We start from the raw sequence: 25,580 nt of genomic DNA, 5'->3' as shown, positions 1-25,580 counted from the left end.
TGGTATTTACAAAGGAGAGTCTAGTAACAAGACTATGTACGAAAGATGGGAAACATTATCAGCTGACCCTGTTCAAGGCACAAAACATAGGGAGGAGAATATTTAAATTAACCCATGACCTGATTTACAGACCAGCATTTACTACTGATTGAAACAATATTTAACACATAAAAACAAACATGGTTTTTTTTGTGCCTGATACTGAAATTAACTGACTATGCCAGTGTTTAGAAAACGCCTTAAAAATCACCCAGAAAACTGACCTCACCTGAGTCCTATTTGGGGATTGCATTTAATCTGTGTTTAACAGGTTAAACACAGATTAACTGGTTTCATCTTCATTAGGACTTAATATCTAAACATTTCAGAATCCCTTTCCATCACTAATGGTGTTCCACAGGGATCCATCCCTGGACATGCCTAACACGTTCTGATTAAACTGAGAACATGCTGTTCATGAGGTCACCTGAGGATTTCAAGCTTGCAGTTTATATTTATATCTGAACTCTTTGACGTCATAAAATTGAATTTTTAAAATCTCTATGAAGATTTAATGACTCGTTGGATACTAGATAAAATTTTATCACAATGCTGAGCACATATCAATATGAGTTTTATACAGAAACGTTGAAGCTTCAGTGTTTTTGGGTTTTTTTATTACAAGTGATTCTTTCCCTGCTCACCTTTGTATGTAAAAATCGGGATGGTCTGCCCTCACAAGCTGAAGAGAGCAGCATTGTGCAGTCTTTATGAGTTTACTACACTAACCAATCACATCCACTTACAGTCAAACACAGTGCTCACATAAAGCTCTCCTTTTCCACTGGAACATTTTCAAAGATTATATTTATGTATCAGAGGTCACACCTGCACCAGCATTTCTTAATCGCTGTATCTGTGTATTCTGGCTATACATGTTGATTGTGCAGAAGTCTCCTTGGACAGAAAGGTCCTGATCACAGTGAGAAACCTGTAAAACTAAAGGATGTGGAAATAAACTGCTGTACTGGAGTTTTTCCTGGGTGCTGCTGTGTGGTTCACTACTCTAAATGTAAATGTTACTTAGAGTCAGTCACACTGCAGAGGGTTTTCAGCAAACATAGTTACCGTGAGTGGCTTTATTTATATTTTCACAGACTAAGTCTGATAATGAAAAAATTGCAGTTCTGAGCCTGTGGTTAAAGTCACCTGCTGTAAAAAACGTTATCTGAACTGAGCACTGACTCTGATGAACCTCTAAGAAATGAGAAAACTTGAGAAACTGTGAGTGAGGTCCAGCAGGACAATGAATAAACAGGTTTCTGTGTTTGCCTCAGGCTTTGTGTTGTCATCCAATCAGAGCACAGCTCTCACCTGCAGCTGACCTCTGAGCAGATTGGACTCTGGACCTGCAGTTTCAGTCTGACTGGATTTGCTCATGTTTCACACATGATGCAGGTTTCCACGTCTCTTCCTCTTCTTTTTCTTCCCCTCACCCTCCTGCTCCTTCATCCCGTCTCCCTGGTACATGGTGGCCATGTTCTGGCATTTCCGGGAGAGTTCAGCCATTGGTTGAACATGCGGAACATCATAGAGGAGCTGGTGAAGAGGAATCATTCGGTCACCATCTTAGTGCCCGATGCATCGCCGTCTGTCAACTACAACAACAGCCGCGACGCTGCCAAGTTCAACTTCCTGGTCTTCAAGGTAACACTGGTGTTTATACAGCGTGTTTGTAGTCACCCAAAGAAGATCCCTGACAATCACTGACAAATCACTTCCATGGATATTAGTGTCCTTTGAACATTGCTACACATTAGTTAAGGGTTTGTAGTACCTCCCATGAAAAGTTTCATCATCAGACACTTTCACTTTCTTTGTCTGGAAGAAATCATGTTTTTTCTCAGAAAACATCCATTCATTAATTTTATTAACTGCGTATCTAACTCAGCATCACAGGGTCAATTTCAAGTGAAAAATAATGTGTTGATGCACTCAGGCTTTCTGCATCAATTTTAGATATTTATTGTTATCTTTTCTCTATTCCACTCTGTGGTGTCACAGTGCTGAGGTCTGTTAATATTTGGAGTCTTGGTTTAAGTTTTGATTTCATTATTTTTCTGATGGCAATTTTCCTAGAGGCTTTGAATATTTGTGATATTGCAGAAGTCCCAATCTTAATTATTCCTAATAATTGTATGAATTTTTCCTGTAGTATGCTGGTACCTGTTTTTTGTTAAAGCTTTAGCCCACTGTGTGTTTACAGTCCTGTGAGAAGCAGGTTAAAAGTGTAAGTTCATGACAGCTGTGAGGGACCAAGCAGCCAAAGCATAGAGGACACAGGAAAAAATGTCTTCAAAAAGGGTTTTCTTCATTTTAACCCTTAAAAAAGTTCAAAAGACAAAATTCAAAAACATAACTAGCAGGCCCATAAAAGAGGCCAACTAAATATAACTCCACAAAAAGTAATTTCTAGAAACTTAAACAAACAAAGTGGACACAACTTAACTCACAAACTGACCTAGATACAAAGACAAGAGGGTAGCTTTTATAGTGGTTTGGCCAAACCATTTACACACAATAGGGGAAAATAAAAACACACACTAATATTAACTAAGCACAGAATAACATAAGTAAACCTAAAACACCCCTGTTCCTGATAAGCACAACGTTGGCCCTGCTGAGCAGGCATTTTGTTCTCAGGCTCCTCAGCCACGCCTTTTGCCCAGACAGGAAACAGCCACCGCCCAAAACCAGGTAACTCAAAGAAAGAGAAACATAATTAATATAACAGAAAACATTTTTAGAAAAACCACACAATGCTATTATGCGTGCGCCTCATAAAATCAGTGTCCGGTTTAAATAAAATGATTAATGAATTATATTAATGGAAAAAAAACTGCAAACCAAACTAATAAAGTGAACAAATGGACTGATTTACCCATGTGTGGCTGATGCCATCACAACAGCACAATTTGAAACACACTGAACAAATATGGCTGAAGGGATTTCAGGAGAAATCATCTTCTCTCTGAAAAGAACATTGCAGCATGATTTATGGTTGCAAAGCTGCATCTGGACAAACCACAAGGCTGCTGGATGTCATGGTCTGCAACCTGCTGCCCAGCATTCTGTGTTTTTGGGTTTTAAAGTTCTGTTAAATTGTTTACTTAAGTTTACATTTCATGTATTAGTCTACAACTTCTGTTATATCCTTTGTTGGTTGATTTTGGTATTTGTAGTAATCTTTTATTTTGAGTCCAACTAGTTTTTGCTCCTTTCTTGCTTATAGTAGTTTGCATTGTATTCCTGTTTCACTTCATCCTGCCTTCCCTGTGTTCCCCATGGTTAGTTAATGTTTTGCCACTCTCTGTGTTCCCTTAGTATTTTTCCCTCCTCTGTCAAGTTGCTTGTATTAATTTCATTAAGGTGATTGTGTTTTCTCTGTTTAATTATTACTTCCTGTTTTACTTTGAGAGAATTTGTGCTCCTTGTGCTTTGCTTTTAGTTTTGCTTCTGTTACGGGTCCCAGATGTGAAGACCACAATAACAAAAAGAATACAAATCTGTAAAAATAAAGGTAGAGTCTCAGAGAAAGAATCACAGGAGCACTCGTGTCTTTTCCCGAATTGCATCTCTTATTTCAGATCAACAAATATAATTTACATCCAGTGCTTTCACTTGTCAGATATGCTCAATAACTGTAAAAGGTAAATAAAAGGCATTTGGCAAATATATGCATCTATGGTCATTACATTTCTCCAGTTTACACTGTTAACCACACTATTCCTTCACTCATTTACATCAGCAGTGCAGATAGCATATAATGCCTTAAACGTCTTATTGCTCTTTCTCACATATAGGGCAAACTCAAAATAGCTTATCCACAAATCTGATATAAGTGCATAAATCTTACTAGATTAGACAAAACACACCTGGATGTATTACTTTGCAATGTAACAACATAAATGTACATTCATTCTTAGCTTATTCTTAACATTTCCACATCACTTGAACCATAAAGTATATATAAGATATTTTAATCTCGAATAATCTGATGTCAGGGCCTTTACAGTTAAATTGGAGCACCACACACACATATTTGCTTGTTAAATGGAGTTTACCAAGTTTAAATACATCCCGCGGGCTGGCGAACTCTCGCGGTAACTCTCGCGGTAACTCTCGCGAGACCTGGGGCTGCGCGGCTCGGCTTTACCACCGCTGCGGTGCCGCGCTTCAGTAATTTTCAACTAAACCCCACTTAAGGTTACATCGGCGGTGTCAACATAACTCTCAGTAAACACCGAAGTAGAACAAGGCACAAAACCCTCATACACTGTATTTTTAAGACGATACTGACCTGTAAAAATAAAGGTAGAGTCTCAGAGAAAGAATCACAGGAGCACTCGTGTCTTTTCCCGAATTGCATCTGAGAGGACAGGAAGTTGGTCCGCTCTAGGCAACCGCGGGCGAACGACTACAGTGTCAACAGTTCCGCTTATTATTTCTCACTTTTACTCTCCTCAATTGTTATGGACTACACGTAATGAATGTAAAATAATAATTGGCTTAATTGCTGACATATGTTTTTCTTAAAAATAATAAAATTTACCAAAATGTGGTAGCACATTTGTGTTCACCACACTTCCTTTGTCTCGTCTGCTCTGATTTGGTTCACCTGTGTCATGTTCTCTTTTTTTTTTTTTTTTTTTTTTTTTTTGGCCTGTCCCGTTTGGCTCTTTTGCCATCAGAATTGTTGTCTAAAGGCAAAGAAAGATGCCCAACGGATTTACTTTACCAAGTGGACCATCCCAGCCTTGCCGTAATGGTCCATTTGATTCACCTTTTATTGTTTATTTTATTTTCACTTACTGAATACGGGACAGACTTGACTGGGGGAAAGAAGGGGAGAAAGAAAGAGGGAAAGAGAAACAGCTGAGAAGAGGGACAGGGGAGAAGGGCAAAAGACAAAAACCAACAGAACGGGCAGAGAAAAAAAAATGCATATATCAATCACCTGGATCACCTGCTGAGAAAGAAAAAAGAAAGCAAGCAGAAGAGAACAAGAGTAATAGAATAAACAACATCACAATGATATATGGGAATATGACAGTAAATACTAAATGTTAAACATTATTGTGCAGCACATAAGATCAACAGAACACAGTGTGCTTTGAGGTAGGAGCCAAAAAGGGTGTAGTTTGTGGGTGTGATCACCCGTGTGTACACCTGTGAGCATGGACGCGCTTGTTTTTTGTTTTTTTAAAAGGTTCCTTCATGTAATAATCTGCTAGAGGGTGTGGGGGGGCCACAGCCCCGTCCTCCAGGGCGTGAAGCAGGTGTGGAGGAGATCAAAACTCCAGACATCCAGAGGCCCCCAGAACACAAGAGACCAAGGAAGACCAACAGAGGGGCAGCTGCGCCACTGTCCCGGAAAGAGCTGAGGAGAGTCCCAGATGAGGGCTCACTCAGCAGCCGCGGAGCAGAAGCCAGGGGGAGTTGCAGTGACGCGCCCGTGAGCTCCGCCGGCAGCTAGCTGCGCCTGAGTGACCGAGCCCCAGGCCGAGAGGCCGGGGGCACCCCACCTCCGAAGTGGCCCGAGCGAGCCCCAGGCTCCAGGCCCCGATAAGCGGCCGCCAAGGAGTGAGCCGGTGTGTACCTGGACGCCCATCCCCGGACACAAAGAACCACCAACGCACCGATGTCTGAGGGGGTCCGCCACTGGCAGGGGAAGTGGTGGTAGGGGGAGATAGGCCTCCAAACCTTGGAGGGCCTGAGATGTCCCCAGAGAGGTGGCGCCTGACACCCAACCTGACATATAGACACAGACATACAGGCACACACAGATACAAACATCCATTCCCACCCTCATGCTCTCATATGCACTTACTCCACACTCAACCAACGTGGAGACAGACATAAAGAGACGTTGTACACACGATCACACTCCCCAAGCGTACTCTACAAACCGGGTCTAGGTGCCCCCGCCCCTGGAGGGGGGAACTGCACCCAGACCCAGGTGGTGTTTCCCTTTTCCCTGCGGTGGGGGGAGGCAGACCGCCCCGACTCCGCAGCAGCAGGAAGGCTCCACACTCCAGACCGCAGTCGGACGGCCAACTCCTCCTCCTAGTCCTAGCCCCCCTGCTCCAGCAGGTCGCAGAGAACGGGGGTGAGAGAAGACTCCGAACCTCCCTCCACCCGCTCATTGTAATGTTGATGCATGTGTGTTCTAAGGTGCATTTAAAACCCAGGAGGGCTTGGAGCTACCTGCCAGAGAGCAGCAGGTAAGCGCATGGTCCCTCCTGCTAGCCCTCAATGTCTACGTGTATTTAAAATTGAGAGGTGGGCAACGATGCCAGGGGTGGGGTGTACACCCTGATGGTACTTTGGACTCCGTGTATCGTGCCCACCCCCAAGATCCTATATGTATGTGTAATGAGAGTGTGAGTAATGTGAATGTCTAAGTTGTGGGATAAAATTGAGGCAGAGGCAGCCAGAAGGGGACAGGGGGGGGGGGGGGGGGGGTAGCCTCCTCTGCACCCTGGTGACACACCCCTACTCCAAGGCCCTGCATGTGTGGGTGGTTGTGGTGGAGCGGGAAGAGGGAGGCAGCTGGAGATGGGGAGGGAAGGAAGGGAGGGGCAAGTGACCCCTCCCTGGGGCCAGCTCCCCCGCTGACCCCAGTAGGCACCCCCATACTCCGCGACCCGCCAGGGAAAGGGGGCCCAGGCCCATCCAGACCGGGCCCAGTGCAGCAGCGCCGCCCGGCCCCACAGAGCCCGGGACAGTCCACCCAACCCCACCACAGAGAAAACTGCACCCACCCCACCATCCACTCATCTTCCAGACTACATAAGACAATAAACACCCAGGCTGAGATCTTCCTCCACCTCTCCTGTATCTCCCCCTCCTGCAGAGGCAGCTCCTGAGGAGAGGAAAGCTCCTGCAAGATGTGACAATCTCCCCCACCAGTTGAAGAGCCCCCCAGGTGGCTCGACGCACCGGCGGCACCCTGCTCCAGGGCTGGGCCCCCATGCACCCACCCGCCCACAACCCCGGCAACACACCAACCAGGACCCAAGCCCCCGAGGCCCGGTCCGGGTCCCAGCCCAGAGACGGAGCGCCCCCAGAACCTCACGCCCATCCCGGACCCACCCAGGGGCAGCCAGGCTACCAGGTCAGTAACCCACGTCCGTCAGCACAGACCCTCCCCTAGCCCCGCTGCACGCAGCCGCGAGGAAACAGTCACCGGAGAGCCAACAGAGCCCCTAACCGGACATGACCGCTACCCCGGGTTGAGCCCCCCAAGGAAGATGCCTCCGGGGAACCCCCCGACGCCCTAAGCCTGTCCCTACCCCCACACCAATCACAACAGTGAAGGCGGGACCAAACTATGACCCCCCACCCCCACTAGGTGATGGAGCTGATCAAAGGAGCCCAGAGCAATTGATCTGATGTGGTGGCAGAGGCTGTATCAAGACTAATGTAATCTAATAGATAATTTCTATATTGGTTAGAATTAAGATTATTTTTATTTTTCCAGTTCATGAGGACTGTTTTCTTGGCTATGCATAGGGCAGTGAAAACCATATGGGCGATATTCTTTTCTGAAGTGACATTATCTAAGCTGCCCAACAAACACACTAAGGGGGAAGTTGGAATGTTACATTTCAGACACTTCGATAAGTCTTCACATATCTCGCGCCAAAACTTCTGAACTGGTGGACAGAACCAAAGAGCGTGGATATAATTGTCCGGTGAATTGGTTTGGCAGTGTGAGCAGTTGTTGGTAGACGTAAAGCCCATCTTGAACATCCGATGACCTGTATAGTGCACTCTATGTAATATTTTGTATTGAATTAATTGAAGACTGGGATTTCTAATTAGATGAAAGGTTTTTAAGCAAATCTGAGACCAGAAGTTTAGGTCTAAGTTAACTGATAAATCCGCTTCCCATTTTGCAATAGGAAGTGATATTGATTCATCTGTTTTAGAAAGCATTCTGTATATTTTGGATAGTAATTTGGGGGTTTAAGAGTAAGAAATTGAACCACACTTGGTGGTGTTTGTAGTTCAACTTGACCCGGTTTAAATTTCTTTTTTACTATGGATTTAATTTGTTGATATTCTAAAAATCTTTTCTTGTTGATCCCATATTGTGTAACTAGTCCGTCAAATGAAATAAATTCTGTTCCTTCTAGTATATGTTCTAAATATTTGATTCCTTTATCACTCCAATCTGAAAAGTTTATCATATTATTGTTTTGTAATATGTCAGGGTTGTTCCAGATAGGTGTACGTTTGCATGGGATTAATGAAGACGCCGTCAATTTTAGAAACTCCCACCATGCTGAAGAGCTGATGTTGATGCTTTTAAAGCATTCATGTCGTTGGATGTTTGAGCTGATAAATGGTAGGTCTGAGATCTCTAGATTATTGCAGAGTGCTTGTTCTACATCTAGCCAAGGTTCATCTAAGAGGGTGTGTTTTAGCCATCCTGAGATAAACTGAAGCCTGTTGGCTAAGAAGTAGTGCTGAAAGTTAGGCAGTTCTAGTCCTCCTTTATCCTTGGTCTTTTGTAGTGTTTTTAAGCTTATACGTGGGGGTTTATTTTTCCAAAGGAATTTGGACATACATGAATCTAGAGATCTGAACCAATCTTGTGGCGGTTTAGTTGGGATCATTGAGAATAAATAATTTATTTTTGGTAAGACCATCATTTTTATAGCGGCAACCCTTCCCATGAGTGATATGGGTAGACATTTCCATCTAGCCAGATCATCTTCTACCTTCTTTAAAAGTGGGATATGGTTTAATTTAGTTAGATCTGCAAGCTTGGGAGAAACATTAATACCTAAATATTTTATATTTCCCGATTGCAGTGGTGTAGAAGAGGAATTATGGAAGGAGCAATTAATCGGTAGGACTGTAGATTTTGACCAGTTAATTGAGTAATCTGATATTCTTGCAAAAGAGTTTATCAATTCAATCACCCCAGAGATATTGGTTTGTGAATTTTGGAGAAAGAGTAACACATCATCCGCATAAAGGCTGATTTTATGTTCCACGTTCTTGCATTTTATGCCCTTAATTACTGAATTCTGTCTAATTGCTGCTGCTAGTGGTTCAATAAAAATTGCAAATAGTGAAGGGGAGAGTGGGCATCCCTGCCTGGTGCCCCTCAAGAGACAGAAGCTGGAGGATGTCTGGTCATTTGTTCTAACACAAGCTGTTGGGGAATTATATAATATTTTTAACCAGTTTATGAAAGAGGATCCAAAACCAAATTTGTGTAAAGTTGCAAATAGAAATTTCCAGTTAACTCTGTCAAATGCTTTTTCTGCGTCATGTTCTCCACAGCGGTCTCCACTTCCCCTAATCACCCACCTGTATTTGTATTAGCTGTGTCCCAAAACGTAGGCTGCATCCTTTGGAGGACGTGGCCTTCGCGGTCTACGTGGGCCGGGTCCTTCGAAGACCAAGAAAGCCGGAACTGCGAGGCTGTAAAATGGGACAGTTTAGCCTTCAGATTTGCATCACAGCTCTCTCGGTGGAGTTTAATAATCTCAGCCGTCTGCTCCTTACTATCTAAAATATAACAGGACACTGGCATAAATTCTCGACCGTCTCACACTTCTGTTTAATCAGTTTTCTGTTTGACGTTTATTCAGCTGTGTGAAAATCCTGGAGGAACCCGATGGATTAATAAAGTTTTATTTAATCTAATCTAAGATAACAACTTTGATCTCAGCCAAACTGATTTACTCTGGAACAAATAAAACACCGAAAAAGGAAACAATTACATTTTTAAGTTATCTGAGTGACTTATATATCATGTTTAACCTGAGTAGGTAAAGACAGCGGGGGTCTGAAAACGATGAAGCCAGGAGTCCGCTGCTCTCGCTGGGTCGAGTGACCATTGAACCCCCCGGCTAGCTATCGAGCGGGTGGGTAACAGACGTCGGAGCACTTTTACAAATACGCGATGTCTTGATAAACCAAGCAGATATTTAAAGTTTACACAGCTACTTTCTCGCCTGAAAATATGTTAAAAGTTTATTTTGTGACCCAGAAAGAGTAATAAGAGTAATATTAAAACTTAGTAGCGGCCGCCATTGTTGGAAACTGGAATTGGCTGGGCTATGGCGGGCCACGAAGGACACACCCGACCCATCCTTCAAATTCGGGGAAATTAAGGACGCATTTGTCGGCCGCATTTGAAGGAGTCGACGAATTGGGTCAGCCTTCGTCGCCTGGCTGTGACGTAATTGGCCTTCAAATGCGGCCTCTGAAGGATGCAGCCGACGTTTTGGGACACAGCTATTGTCTCACTCTCCTTTTGTCAGAGTGTCAGTTCATCTTCCCTTTTGTCTCTCAGCTCCAGTCCCTCCTTGCCCAAGTATCACTTCCCAGTTTACGGCTTTGAGTTTCGTTTTGTGCTTTATATTCTACATTGTATTTTTCCCTACAGCCAAATGGCTCGTGAGTTTACCACAGCCTGCCTTACATGTCTGCATTTGGTTCTTAACACACATCACCCTTTGCAATTTGTGACGGTATACTCTAACCATAAAATGGACCCAGGCACTATCACAGAGGAGTTTAGAGAAAAGAGAATTGTCCAGGAAACCAGTCATGAAGTTTCACTGATCGGCAAAGAGGTGGCTAGCAAAGGTGGACCACCTCTGGTGGTTTGGCCTGGGGCCAGCATCAATGTGGGAGGAAACAGGCCAGCTCTGGAGGCTGCCATCAGTGAAGGTGACCGAGCACTATTGGTGGCTTGGCTGGACACTGATGGTGATGTCACAGGGTGGAATGGACAAAGTTTAAGTTGATATTTTTATTTGCTTGCATGTAGTGATGAGTTTTATTCTTTGATATTTTTAGCGTGTAGTGTTTTATTGTATTGGGTTTTTGCATGCTTATGTTGTGTTATGTGATTTGTTCCGGGGGGATGCCCATTCCACCGCCCCCTTCCTGATCATTAACCTGGCACACCTGGGGTTGGAGATAGCTATTTAATAAGAGAGAGCGTGAGAGGGGAAGAGGAGGAGAGACATGGCGTGGTAACCGGTGTGGGCGACGGCCGTGCAGAGCGGCACAGATGCCCGGCTATAGGCAGCTGGCCGAGGCATGCGGCAAAGGAGAACGAGACCGGAGATCGCAGACGACCGCACACTGGAGAGAGTGATCGGGGCTGAGCGGAGAGGTCTGTGTTGGTGTTGACGGGAGGTAGCTCCTCGCCGAGAGAGGCCCACGGCAGGGGATTAAGAGGCAGCGGGATGGTGCCTTATGTCCCTGGGACGGTGAAATTATGGCTACGCGTGTGAAGCACAACACAGTGGTGGGCGGAGTTAGGAGCTCTGCCCATCCAGGGTAAGTCCCGATCCATCCCGTCTAAGACGAACCTCCAGTGGAATCTAAGAATGGTGACTGCCGCTGGCCCTCTCTCCTTTTTCTAGTTGGCACCAGAATGAAGAGGCAGACAGGACGGCGACGATCCTGTTGGTTTCTGCACCGTTTGGATTTTTATGGGACTTGACCTCCATGGCTTAGGCCATTGCATTTTGGCTGTATAGTTTTAATTACTTTTAATGTTTTTAACTTCATGTTCCTGCCTGGCCAGAGTATTTTAGTGCTTTCTTTAAAAATAAATTATAGTTTTAGCAACTCGTGTTTATGTTTACTACTTCCCTTGGCTGCTCCACTGCTCTTCCCGTCAGAAGGGTTTCCCTTCTGTGTTAAACTTATGTCCCCTGTGAATCCACCTATGACAGTGTCGGTGAGGACCCCTCTGTGACTCAAATGCCATGGGACATTGAATTCTGGCTCAGGCCCTGCACTCTCAGGCAGAGCGGGAACCTTTGACTTAGGTGGCATGGGACCGATAGGTTCTGCTGAGGAGCCAGGGATATTGAAGACTCGGGGGACGCAAAAAGCTGATGCCAGCCCCAGCCGATGCAAGTGAAGGTTGCGTAGGCTAGGACTGGACTCATAGCTGACTGTGGAGGCTATGGCAGCGCTGCAGAACATGCAGATCTCCTTAGAGACTGACGCTGCAGCTGGGACCCACCTGCCCCCACCCTGGGAAAAAAACATTGGGTGCAGGAACAAGCTGGACCCTAGCCACCCCCATTCAGGGAGTGAGGATGGGTGTAGGGTTCTCATACTCAGGGGAGGCCCCGGGTAGATCATCAGTCTCTAAGAGTGCAAGTTGTGATACATAAATATTGTCTGGAAGGACCTGCACATATGCCCTACTAACAGTCTTAGGAATGTAGGCAGTGAACAGTGAAGAGTAAACAGTCTCTGGGAATCCAGGCTCAGGAGCATAATAAGCAGTGCTCTGCTAGGGCTTGCTTAGGAATATCACCAATGGACTTAGAATGAGCTGACTGAGACACACAATGAGCAGTTGCTGATGAGACTCGGGTATGTTATTATTCATTTCTCAAAAACTTTAACAGTTTTAGCCCCTATAGGCTCAAACAATAATGGCTTGGCTTTAGCAGAAACAGTCTTTGAAGCACCTAATTCAGGTAAAGTCGTTATCATGTTTGCTAACTCAGAAACAGAGCTCAGACTTTCAATGAGCAGAGGTAGAAAAAATAAGCTCAGGTAATTCATTATTGGAGAGTGAAACACTCAACTCAATTCTGACATCAGAAGGCTTTTTTAACCCAAAAGATAACCTCTATATACAATTCACCAGTCTCAATGTTAATACATACAAGAACACAATTAATACCAGCTGAGTCAGAAATAGCTGATTTATTTATTACTCACTTGAAAACAGAAAGGTTTATGTGACCATTTGCATTAGCTAGCACAGAGAATGAAATCGCTTCTGTAATACACCCAACACAACAGTTTATTTATTTACAGATTCATTAGTCTTCAATTTTTCCCCAAAAACCCAGTGGTGGATGGCATTACCTTGGCCTCTAGTAACATTGTGAAGAATCTTGGAGTCATTTTTGACCAGGATATGTTCTTCAATGCACATATTAAATAAATATGTAGGACTGCTTTCTTCCATAGCCATGTAGCCAGACTTCTAGAAATCTGCTCCATCCAAAGTGGAATGGATGCCGTCTCACCTAACAAGACCTGGTTTCCTCCAGAAAGCAGTGTTGGGAAGGAGCCTTTTAAATGTATTCCACTACAGATTACAGAATACATGGCACAAAATGTTATTTGTAACGTATTCCGTTACAATACTTTGGATTACTTAATATTGTCATGGTCCTGAGTAGGGATGGGTATGGATAAGATTTTCACGATTCCGATTCCATTTTCGATTCTGTTTAACGATTCGATTCTTTATCGATTCTTTATAAAAAAGGAGAACACTAAGGTCGATTAGCTTAGAACTTTGTTTTACATCTTCTCTTTGAACAAGATAGAAATTTAGGAGTAACATGGCCTTACAAACCCAACAGTGAGATCTTAAGAGATCCAGCCTACGGCTCTTCAATGGGGTGTCACAGGGTCCCCAGGAAAAAAAATTGTAAATGTAAAATAATAAAATAAATATTATTCTGTAGCAATTACACAAGAATATCCAGTAATGTCCCTGCCTACAATTAAACACATTCACTAACCTAAAATCAGGGGCATCTGCTGTGGCAAATGGGTTCAAGCCTTTTACCACAAACTTAGTCACTGCTCGGTGACATTCGTCTATCCTGGCCTGAAAGGAGACGCTACCGGTAGACTGCAGCGAGAACTGGCAGCATCTGAGCCAGACTCTGTCTGTCTCTCTCATCATGGTCACCTAAATGCACAGTAATGGTAGGTTTTGTAATAAGGCAGATCGCGCTAACATAATATGCACTGTTAGTTGATTATTTACCTGCCGCATTAACGGGAGAGGACGTGCAAACGTTACCGCTGCTGCTGGGTTGAGATTCACGAGTCCGGAGCGGAATTAAAAACACGACATTCATTTAAGGTTATCACGTGTTTTGTGAGCAAATGCTTTTGCATATTCGTAATGTTTCCTCCCTTAAATTAAATATCTACTTTGCAAGTATTGCAAGTTGCCCTGTTGTCATCCGTTCTCGTAAAGTATAACCAAACTTTTGAGCGTTTGAGCCGCTTACGCGCCGTGTTTCCTGCGAGGTAAATGACGCTCCGCAACGTGGTGACATCATTCGGGGCGACTGGAATCGATAAGGGAATCGTTTGCAAAAATGGCAAACAATTCCAAGGAATTGAAACAGTGGGAACCAGTTCTCAACAAGAACCGGTTTTTGATACCCATCCCTAGTCCTGAGTCTGACGACTCAGTGTTTTGTGTTTCTTTATAATATTCTGTGTTCTTGTTTATTCTGTGATGTCTTTGGGTTCGGTTTGCCATTCGTTAGGGTTTTGTTTTGTGCCTGCCTGCTCCCACTTCTCTGTGTTCCCTCTGTCTGTCTATGGTGTCACTGTCTCTGCTTGTGAGTCTGTCTGTTCAGTTCAGTGTCTTGTCTGGTTCTCTGTGTCTGTTAGTTTCCTGTTTTATTCTGAAGGTCCTTGTCTTATGTGAGTAAGTTTAGGTTTTCTTAGTTTTAAGCTCACCGGAGTAAACAGTTCCACAGTCCATCTCTGTTTGTATCTACTTTTGCTAAATAAACTCACTTGCACCAGAGCTGCCGCATCTTGGGTCCTAAATGATTCACACACGGCTTGCCTCGGCAACCCGTGACAGTACGAGCCAGCCACCATGGACCCAGCGGCATTAAACCCGTCCGAGGAGCTCCGGGACGACATTACCTACAATGTGGAGATGCTCCTCAGGCTGTGGCTGGGAAAACCCTCCGAAAGAGCTTCGCTGCGCCGTTGAAAGCCAGCTACAACGGCTCTTTTCCGGCCTGCCATGGCTATTGGAATCGCTTCCCCCGACCATGCAGGCCTTTCGCCACAACACACCACACCTTCTCTCAGCCACTACTGCCTCGCTGCCCGACCCGCTGGATGTGGTTTTGCCCGGCCTGTCGGAGCTGTCTGTGGCGAGGAAACGACAATCGTGCCGCTGGCGCGCCACCCACAGCCGGACGTTCGGACTTCTGAATCGCCGGCTCTGGTGAGTGAGGACTCTTTTCCTGTTTTGGACTGTGGAACTGTTTACTCCGGGGCTATGTTTTTTGTGGCAGATACGAAAGTGAACAGCTATTCACCTGCTCAGCAGCCTTCGGCTCAGCTAGCTGCCCACCCTCAAGATCGTTTAGCTGCCCAGCCACAAGCTCAGTTAACTGCCCAGCAGCCACCTTCAGCTCAGTCTCCTGTGTCGCCAGTGTCTGCCGTAGCCCAGGCTCCAGTGTCGCCAGTGTCTGCCGTAGCCCAGGCTCCAGTGTCCCCGCTAGCTCCATCACTCTTTCTGTCTCCAGTGTCACTCATTCACTCCATGCAGGGAGAAAATCAAATTTCCACCCAGGGTGTTTCTCGCACTTTAGCTGCTTTGGGCACAGTTTTGCACTCCAGGGCCTCCCCAGAGGCTAGGTTTCAGTCCCCAGCTGATTCTGGACCCCTGAAGGTTAAGCAGCCCCCAGAGAACTACTCCGTGTCAGCGCTGTCTGGGCAGAGCCAGTGCTCAGCACAGCACCCATTGCCTTCATGTCTGCCAGAGGACTCCATGCCTGCTGGCTTTGTAATAGTCTCCGCTGGAGGGTCTGATGGAGCCATCCAGCCTGCGGAACCTGCAGAGTCTTCATCCTCGCCTGGTCCAGCTTCAGCGTCTTCATCCTCGCCTGGTCCAGCTTCAGCGTCTTCATCCTCGCCTGGTCCAGCTTCAGCGTCTTCACCTGTGGAAGTGATTGTGCTTAACTGTATGAAGCTTATTAGACATTATGAAACAGATGATACATAAAAGTGAATTTTGCCAAAGTGCTTAAGATACTTTTTAAAATTAGGCTAATTTTTTTCTTAAAGAAATCTACTACATCATGTGTATTTTTTTTTCTTTTTAATGTCATGTGTCATTTATATTGCAAATATTAATCACAGTTAAATTAAGAGGGGATGTCAATAAAAACTCACGAGCTGTGGTGTCATCAAGTACACCACCGTTCCAATTGTAGAACGATCGCGCTGCGTTCTCGGAAAGTCCAGACTCCCGTATGAACTGTGAAGTCCGGACTAGCGAAAACGTGATTACGGACTCGCGTACTTGAGTATTTAGAAATGGCCTAACAATCTGCAGTCAATGAATTAACCTCAACTAACACCAGCTAACAATGTTAGCTCGATGGCCGTCATTAGCCTTCATTAATAGTAATAAAAATCACACAACAATAGTATATTGAAGATGCTGAAGTTTCGCCCATCCCATTCTTCTTATGAAGTGGTGTCCAACTAAGAAATGCATTCCTGCCTCTGCACTGCTGGCTCTGCTGTGCTGGCTCTGGGTCCATTGTGTAACTGACGCCACCAACATTAACAGGACACTTACATTAGAGCCTCTTATTGCGTGTTTTGTTTGGGTTTCCAGCAATCAGAATCAGAGAAACTCAGACCCGCCGTGTTCCCAGGAGGGAACAAGCATCGAAGGCGTTTGGAAAGGGAGGGGGGATGAGTGTGTATCAGTGTATATGTATGTGTGTGCGTGTCCAGAGTTCAGCTGAGACAGTGTCCTTCGCCCTGCTAGGCTAAGTAAACAGTCTTCCAGCCAACCCAGGTGGCCTTGTAGGGAATGGGAAGGAACAGACTAAACACAGTCATTATCAGGGTGTTTTTGTTCGGCTCCAGTCTTGAGACCGCAGCTGGCGCCGAAAGGGTATCCGCATGAAGTGATGGTGCTTTTAACTTTTAACTTTAGTGCGAACAGCTCATATGAATTTCAAAGCAGTTCTAACAGTCCAACACTGGTCTCTCAATCTCCCGTTGGAGAGCCGCGAGCTTCGCCATGATGTTATCAAACTTGCGCTCTGTGATGTTGTCATTCTTGTGCTCAAAGAGCCAATTCTGTGAACTCACGACCGCAGTGAGCCTCCCCAAAATGTAATCCAATTTGCACTCAGAGATGTTATTCCGAGCGAGCCCTTCCAAGATGTAATCCAGTCTGCAGTCAGAGATCTTATTCTGAGTATTCACGACAGCCGTAGCCTCTCCAAGATCTTATCTGTGCTGCACTCAATGAGCCCATTTTGAGAAACTCACACCTCTTCCCATTGTTTCAATCCCAGCGGGCAGCCTTGTGGGGATTTGAACAGCCGGTTCCGCTTCCTTAATTCTTCGATAAGTCAGGGCCAAGCCAGCTCAGCAAGAACCCTGTTACCATGGTTCGGAATAGGTAGATATCTTCAGCACTCAGGCTCACCCAAGCCCAAACTTCTCATTGAGAAAGGGGTGTCAATTGCATTTAGGGACCAGTTGATCAAATCCATAATTCCTCTTTTAGGTTTTAAAGAACAGACTGTGAGAGAGTGTTCCAGGGAAAACTAATACAAAAATACGAGACTAGACAAGGACACAAGAGGCTAAGCAGGGAAGCTAAGGGAGAGGAGGAGAGGAGAAAAGTGCGACCGCCTTCGTCAAGAGCAAGAGCAGAAAAAAAAGGGAGTTGTACAAGAGATGGCCACGGGCAGGAATGATTTCCTGTGTCGTTCAGTGGTGCATTTGGAAAGCTGAGCAGTGGCATCAAGGCAGAAGAGCAGTCTAACAGTGGAAAGGAATTGGTGTGGCAAGTGCAGTGTTCTTTCTTGACCACAGATGCGGGATGATCTGGGAAAGGTTCCTCATCCTCTGACCACTGGCTTGCCAAAAAGGATGCAGGGCCAGGTGAGGAAAAACCAGTCTGTGGAAATAGTGACGATGCAGAGCCAGTGAGGGGACTCGTATCAATTCTCTTGTGGAAACCAAGAATGTGTTTAGAAATCCTAGGCAACTGAAGTAATCATGGGTTGTCCCTGAGGATGGTGTCAATGCCTCTTAGCCCGACTGATAGAATCTTTAAATCAAAGGACTTGTGAATGCAATCCTGAATAAGCTTTCCACCTTTTCTCCAAACTCCTCTGGAATAGCATCTGCGGGGGCTGTTTTATGGTTAGAGTATACTTTCAAGATTGCAAAGTGCGAGATGTGTGAGGAACCAAATGCAGACATGTAAGGCAGGCTGTGGTAAACTCACAATGAGCCATTTTGCTGCAGGGAAAATACAATGTGGAATATAAAACACAAAATGAAACTCAAAGCCATAAACTGGGAAATAATACTTGGACTAGGAGCGACTGGAGCTGAGAGACAAGAAGGGGAGATGAACTGACACTCTGAAAAAAGGAGAGTGAGACAATATGCACACAGGTGGGTGATTAGGGGAAGTGGAGAACAAGACACAGGTGAACCAAATCAGAGCAGACGAGACAAAGGAAGCAAAACTAAAAGCAAAGCACAAGGAGCACAAATTCTCTCCAAGTAAAACAGGAAGTAATAATTAAACAGAGAAAACACAATCACCTTAATGAAATTAATACAAGCAACTTGACAGAGGAGGGAAAAATACTAAGGGAACACAGAGAGTGGCAAAACAAACAAACTAAAACAGGAATACAATGCAAACTACTATAAGCAAGAAAGGAGCAAAAACTAGTTGGACTCAAAATAAAAGATTACTACAAATACCAAAATCAACCAACAAAGGATATAACAGAAGTTGTAGACTAATACATGAAATGTAAACTTAAGAAAAAATTCTAAAGATGTTTGAACCTAATTTGAAAACCCAAAATACACCGACCACTGGGCAACAGGCCCAAGACCATGACACTGGATTAAGGTCCTTTGGACAGAAAAGGCCAAAGTGGAGATGTTTGTTCATAATGCACAAAGCCAAACACAGTATATCTTCATAAACACCAATTGCATGAGGCTTTTATTCCATGTTTCATGACTTATTTTATCTTGTCTTTAATCTCCAGGCTGACAGTTTACACACCATTACTGGGCGGTAACTAAACAATAAACCTGATCAGGTGTTTTTTCACTTGCAGGTGTCATATAGCAGGGAGGAATATGTGGGCACCATGCACGAATTCATCCAGTTCTCTATGTACGAGTCACACACCTCTTCACCGCTGCAAAAGATCATGAAGATGAACGATTTCATGGGCCGCACCCTGGACTTTGGGAGGCAGCAGTGTGATGGGGTGCTGAAGAACCAGCAGCTGATGGCGACTCTGCAGGACAGTGCTTTCGATGTTATCCTACAAGACCCCCTTGCAATGTGTGGCGACCTGGTGGCTGACATGCTCGGCGTGCCACTCATCCTCTCGCTGCGCTTCAGCTTTGGCAGTGTTATGGAGCGACACTGTGGCCACGCCCCGTTGTCACCATCTTATGTTCCATTAGCTCCTCTTCCATACAACGACCGCATGACGTTCGTGGAGAGACTGATCAACATGGTGACATATGTGGCGTCATCCACGCTAACTGAACTTGCCTGGAAGCTGTCTGTGAATAAATACTATAGTGAGATCAAAGGTCAGAGGTCACATCATAATGTCATTATCTGATACACAGTGGTGGGAAAAAGTGTTTGTCCCCCTCCTGATTTACTATTTTTTTGTATGTGTGTCACTCTTAAATGTTTCAGATCATCAAACAAATTGAAATATTAGACAAAGATAACACAAGGAAACACAAAATGCTGTTTCTAAATGAAGGCGTTTTCTATTAAGGGGGAAAAATCCAAACCTACATGTCCCTGTGTGAAAATGTGATTGCCAGATTACCTAATAACTGGTCGGGGCTCTCTTTGCATTTTGGCAGCAGGTTGCATTTGCAGTAACTGGCAATGAATCTTTTACAGTGCTGTGAAGGAACTTTGGTCCACTCATCTTTCCAGAGTTGTTGTATTTCAACCAAATTGGAGGGTTTTCAAGCATGAACCACCTTTGTAAGGTCATGCCACAGCATCTCAATTGGATTCAGGTCAGGACCTTGACTGGACCACTCCAAAGTCCTTAGGGACTAAGTAAAGCGCTATACAAATACAGGCCATTTACCATTTACAGGCCATGTTACTTTTACGTCAGATGTACTGGGACACACACTTTTCAAAAAGTTAAACTTTTGTCCCATCAGTTCACAGAGTATTGTCCCAAACTCTGGAGGATCATCAAGATATTTTCTGCCAAAACTGACACAAGCCTTTATGTTCCTTTTGCACTGCAGTGGTTTTCGTCTTGGAACTCCGCCATGCAGGCCATTTTTGCCCAGTCTTTTTTATGGTGGAGTCATGAACACCAGTGTTGGGAAGGTTACTTTTAAAATGTATTCCATTACAGATTACAGAATACATGCCCCAAAATGTATTCTGTAACGTATTCCGTTTCGTTACTCAATGACAGTATCACATTCTGAATACTTTGGATTACTTAATATATTATTATGCTTTTTACAACTACATGAATGTACTATTGCTGTGTGATTTATTACTATTACTGAAGGTCCGCGGCTCCGAACCGTAGTAAAGGGACCTCTGGCTAATACCGTGGGTTCCGTGTTGGGCTCGTAGCCGAAAAAAAGCTTTACTTTGTTGTGTGGGTCAACTTTGCTTGCAAGAGACAGAGAGAGGCGTTGAAAGGCTGCTCCAATGGAACTTACTGTTTCGGAGGAAAACACAAACACAGTGTACAGTCGAGTCTTAATAACGTACTTACAACTGGGCTCATCAGGCACTCTTCTTGGCTGCAGTGGTTATTATTATATTTACATGCATCCAGCTCTTTTTGCTCAGTGACAGCTCGTACTTTTCCACTCTCCTTTTTCTCCCTCCTCTTGCTCACAGACACATAACGGGTATGGCAGTCCATTCTCCCTGCAACACGGACTACACTGCCAATGAGGCTACATTCTTTAGAGCTATGCCTGTAGCATTCTGCGTATTAGCTTAGCACAAGAACAACAACAACAAAAAGGCGCTCTCTCACCCAGGAAACTGTCAGGGCTCTGTGTGCAGGCGGATGGAGAGGAGGATCCAAATGCGAGACTCAGACTCTGGAATTGAATTGAGACTGAATTGAAACTGAGAACCTTAGCTTTATTGCTGGCGACAAACGAAAACGTGAACAGAACAATGACACCGAGAACTGAACACACAGGCATAATTCTGAGGGTACGACACAACACCGAGCATGGGAAAACACAGGGCTTAAATACACAGGGTAGTAATGAGGGAATGGGCAACAGAAGGGAGACACAGCTGGGGGAGATCAGGGCTAACGAGACGGGGGAGCTAAGCTGCACACACTAACATAAGACAAAGACTTTCACAATAAAACAGGAAACAAGAATTACTAAACCAGATGCAGACATGACCCTGAGAGACAGACTAGACACTGAACAGAAACTGTAATACACATGAGAACCCAAAACCTAAGAACTGATCCCTCACCAAGAATAATAGAAACAGATGTATAATGATAATAATAAACAAAGCACCAGAACATCAGAAAACAATCCATAATGCAAAAATAAACCAAAACATAATAAACTCAAAATACTGGGTCCAACGGACCCAGAACCGTGACAGAAACACACAGTCGCAGAGAGAGCGTTGCCCTGTAACCATGGCAACCGTAGCGCTGCCGCCTGGAACAATCCGGTTGTTCAGTCTGACCTCACTAGCCGTGTCTGGACCTACACTCCGCTGCAGGTCCATATATCAAACGATCACTATGGCATTACTGTGAGTTGAAAAACTGTCTAAAGTCTTTCATCTTTAATAAAATGATCAGCGTTCTGCTCTACCAGGTGTAACAATTGAGTTTAACATCCAGGCATCCATGAAAATGGAATTTATAACATTTAACGGAGTTAGAAGTTAGCAGGGAGTTAGCTCGCTAGCTTTTATCTAAATACAATATAGCATGTCCTGACTCCGGGGTTTTGGAAACAAATTAAAACATACAGCTCTGTTATCACTTCCAACATAAATGAAGACAGAAAACTAAACAGCAGTGACGTTTGTAGGGTTACTGAAGTTTGGCTAGCTGGTATATAATGATGTGCTACGTGACCGCTAGCGACACAGCTATGTTAGCATAATATAAACAAGCTAACTTTTTTTCCACTCGATAAAAGTTAATGTGAGTGTTCTCGGTGGTCAGGAACAAATGTAATCGCATGGCAGGATGCTGTAAAAGGACCAAACTTCAGCCAGGAGAACAACTGAGATAATCTATCCACAATACGAGGTTAGTCATTCATATACTGCTGCATAGGCTGGGCTGTAGTTACATCCTAAGGTTTTAAAAACTGAGCTTAAATAAATGATTAGCAGTAATAAAAGCCGAGGGAGGTCAACAGTGATCACTGACTGTTTTAGGAGATTTTTGAGATCAAATAGAAGAAAATACATAACATTAAACATGTTAACAACACAAAAGCCATATTAAACGCAGACTACTTTAGGCCCGGAAGTAGGATTCGTCGTGTCATCCCTAAACAACCGGATAGAACATAGCTGTCAAACAAACCCAAACAATCCTGACCCGCGACAATATGAAATAGGAAAATACTGCAGTGTCAATCATTTATTTCAACAAAGTAACTGTATTCTAAATACTACCTTTTTAAATGGTAACTGTAACCAGTGTTGGGAAGGTTACTTTTAAAATGTATTCCATTACAGAATACAGAATACATGCCCCAAAATGTATTTTGTAACGTATTCCGTTACGTTACTCAATGACAGTAACGTATTCTGAATACTTTGGATTACTTAATATATTATCATGCTTTTTACAACAACGTGAATGTACTATTGCTGTGTGATTTATTACTGTTACTGAAGGTCCGCGACTCCGAACTGTAGTAAAGGGACCTCTGACTAATACGGCGGGGTCCCTGTCGGCTCGTAGCCGAAAAATAGCTTTACTTTGTTGTGTGGGTCAACTTTTCTTGCGACAGACAGAGAGAGGCGTTGAAAGACTGCTCCAACGGAACTTATTGTTTTCGGAGGAAAACACGAACACGGTGTACAGTCGAGTCTTAATAGCTTACTTACAACTGGGCTCGTCAGGCACTCTTCTTGGCTGAAGTGGTTATTATTATATTTACATCCTTCCAGCTCCCGTTTTTCCTCGATGACAACTCGTACCTTTCCACTCCCCTTTTTCCTCGCGCTCACAGACCCATAATGTGTATGGCAGTCCATTCTCCCTGCAACACGGACTACACTGGCCATGATGCTACATTCTTTAGAGCTATGCTTGTAGCATTCTGCCTGTTAGCTTAGCACAACAACAACAACGAAAAGGCGCTCTCTCACCCAGGAAACACACAGTCGCAGAGAGAGAGAGCGTCGCCCTGTAACCATGGCAACCGTAACGCTGCCGCCTGGAACAAAGGAACGTAGCTGTCAAACAAAACCCAAACAGTCCTGACCCGCAACAAAATGAAACAGGAAAGTACCGCAGTGTAATCCATTTATTTCAACAAAGTAACTGTATTCTGAATACCACCCTTTTAAACGGTAACTGTAACGGAATACAGTTAATCATATTTTGTATTTTAAATACGTAACGGCGGTACATGTATTCCATTACTCCCCAACACTGATGAACGATGACCATAACTGAGACAAATGAGGCCGGCAGTTCTTTGGATGTTGTTCCTGGGTCTTTTGTGACCTCTTGGATGAGTCTTTCATGTGCTCTTGGGGTAATATTGGTCAGCATGCCAGTCCTAGAAAGGTTCACCACTGTTCCATGTTTTCTCCATTTGTGAATAATGGTGCTCACTGTGGTTCGCTGGAGTTCCATAGCTTTAAAAATGCTTTATAACCGTTTCCAGACTAAAACACTGCATTTTAACTTGTGTTATCTTTGTCTAATATTAAAAATTTTCTTAAGATCTGAAACATATAAATGTGACAAACATACAAAAAAAAAAGGTAATGAGGAATTGAGCACCTTTTCTCACCACTAAATGTGAAATTTAGGAAATAAAAGTAGCCAACTACAAGCTTTTATTTTGAAGTCATATCCCTTCTTTCCTGTATGGACAGGAACTCCCAGCAGTGTGTGTGAGACTATGGGGAAGGCCGACGTGTGGCTCATCAGGACGTTCTGGGACATTGAGACGCCACGGCCGACCCCACCAAACTTCAAATACGTGGGCGGTCTACACTGCAAACCGGCCAATCAGCTGCCAGAGGTGTGAGCTCTGATTGCACACACTTTTATTCTGAAATGGGACAGGTGAGTGTTGATGTAATGATGATGTCACATCTTCCAGGACCTGGAGGCATTTGTGCAGAGTTCAGGTGATGCCGGCATAATTGTGGCTTCCTTCGGCTCCATGGTAACCAACCTGACGATGCAGCATGCTAACATCATCGCCACCGCCTTCGGTCAGATCCCACAGAAGGTCAGAAGCTCCACCTACTCACAGACAAACAATCAGGGACTGGGCTGTCAGCAGATATTGATTACATCACTGATTACTTTCTGGATTAATCATCAAAAAATACCTGCAGGCAGAAGAAGCTCAGATGGTTTGTTTCATCTTTGACTTGAGGAGTGTTTTCTACCTTTCAGGTGATTTGGCGTTACCGTGGCGAGGCTCCAACTGCATTGGCGCCAAACACAAAGATTTCTGATTGGATCCCTCAGAACGACCTGCTGGGTATGTCTGTGAAGGTTCTCAGTCATCCAGGTCATCGTAGTCAAAGGAGCTTGCAAAGAAAAGCGTCTGGACTTCTTTAAGTTACTTGAAGACGTTTCACCTCTCATCCGAGAAGCTTCTTCAGTTCTACGGTCAGATGGTGGAGAGTCCCAGATATAAACCTAGTGGGAGTAACCCCCCACAGAGGGACAAAAGGACCCCCTGATGATCCTCTAATCGCCTGAGCCAAGGTGGGAAACTGGGCGTGGGTCCCAATCAGCCAGAGTTTCGGGTGAGCTCATTGTGAAACCTGGCCCCGCCTTATCATGCGAATTCCTGAGATCAGATGGCCCAGGATGTGAGTGGGCGTTAAGGCGTCTGGGAAGGGATCTCAAAACTGGATTATAGATGGCAGAGAGTTGGTGTCGTAAACCACCGTCTCTGTTCAAAGATGGTCGCTCACCAAACAGCCACTTCACAAGCGCATGGCACAACACAGAAGAGCCACCTCCACAGGACAAGACTCAGCAGTCCATCTGCATCTTAAGGATAAAGGACACTCTTTCAAGGATGCCAATGTTCACATTTTGGACAGAGAGGACAGATGGTTTGAAAGAGGAGTGAAAGAAGCCATCTATGTCCACTGTGAGCGACCATCTTTGAACAGAGGCGGTGGTTTACGACACCAACTCTCTGCCATCTATAATCCAGTTTTGAGATCCTTTCCCAGACGCCTTAACGCCCACTCACATCCTGGGCCATCTGACCTCAGGAAATCACATGATAAGGTGGGGCCAGGTTTCACAATGAACTCACCCGAAACTCTGGCTGATTGGGACCCACGCCCAGTTTCACACCTTGGCTCAGGCGATTAGAGGATCATCAGGGGGTCCTTTTGTCCCTCTGTGGGGGGACACTCCCACTAGGTTTATATCTGGGACTCTCCACCATTTGACCTTAGAACTGAAGAAACTTCTCGGATGAGAGGTGAAACGTCTTCAAGCAACTTA

The 25,580-nt window shown here is 44.6% G+C and overlaps 1 protein-coding gene and 1 long non-coding RNA gene across 3 annotated transcripts in view; one reads left to right on the top strand and one right to left on the bottom strand.

Annotated features, from left to right (window-relative positions):
- The first annotated feature begins 2 nt into the window (after nucleotides 1-2).
- Nucleotides 3-25,580, top strand: part of LOC309711169 (UDP-glucuronosyltransferase 2A2-like) — a 28,634-nt gene continuing 3,056 nt past the window's right edge. Inside the window, exons 1-5 of one of the 2 annotated variants that reach the window (XM_082541261.1) lie at nucleotides 3-1,686; nucleotides 18,951-19,440; nucleotides 23,972-24,120; nucleotides 24,202-24,333; nucleotides 24,504-24,591. In XM_082541261.1, the coding sequence (XP_082397387.1) occupies nucleotides 1,429-1,686; nucleotides 18,951-19,440; nucleotides 23,972-24,120; nucleotides 24,202-24,333; nucleotides 24,504-24,591 (1,117 nt within the window). In that variant the 5' untranslated portion in view covers nucleotides 3-1,428. Of the gene's footprint in view, nucleotides 1,687-13,077; nucleotides 15,050-18,950; nucleotides 19,441-23,971; nucleotides 24,121-24,201; nucleotides 24,334-24,503; nucleotides 24,592-25,580 lie in introns of those variants that run through there. The other variant, XM_082541262.1, reaches the window with a different exon arrangement.
- Nucleotides 1,496-4,544, bottom strand: LOC309711171. Its single transcript, XR_014277893.1, has 3 exons — nucleotides 3,542-4,544; nucleotides 2,206-3,006; nucleotides 1,496-1,578 (listed from the first exon to the last, which is right to left on the bottom strand). It is a non-coding gene; the product is annotated as an uncharacterized lncRNA (long non-coding RNA).

Source organism: Aulonocara stuartgranti (genome assembly GCF_965226115.1).
Source record: "Aulonocara stuartgranti genome assembly, chromosome: 7".
Classification (NCBI taxonomy): Eukaryota; Metazoa; Chordata; class Actinopteri; order Cichliformes; family Cichlidae; genus Aulonocara; species Aulonocara stuartgranti.
The sequence above is the reverse complement of the archived record's forward strand: the minus strand, read 5'-3'. Positions and strand labels throughout refer to the sequence as shown.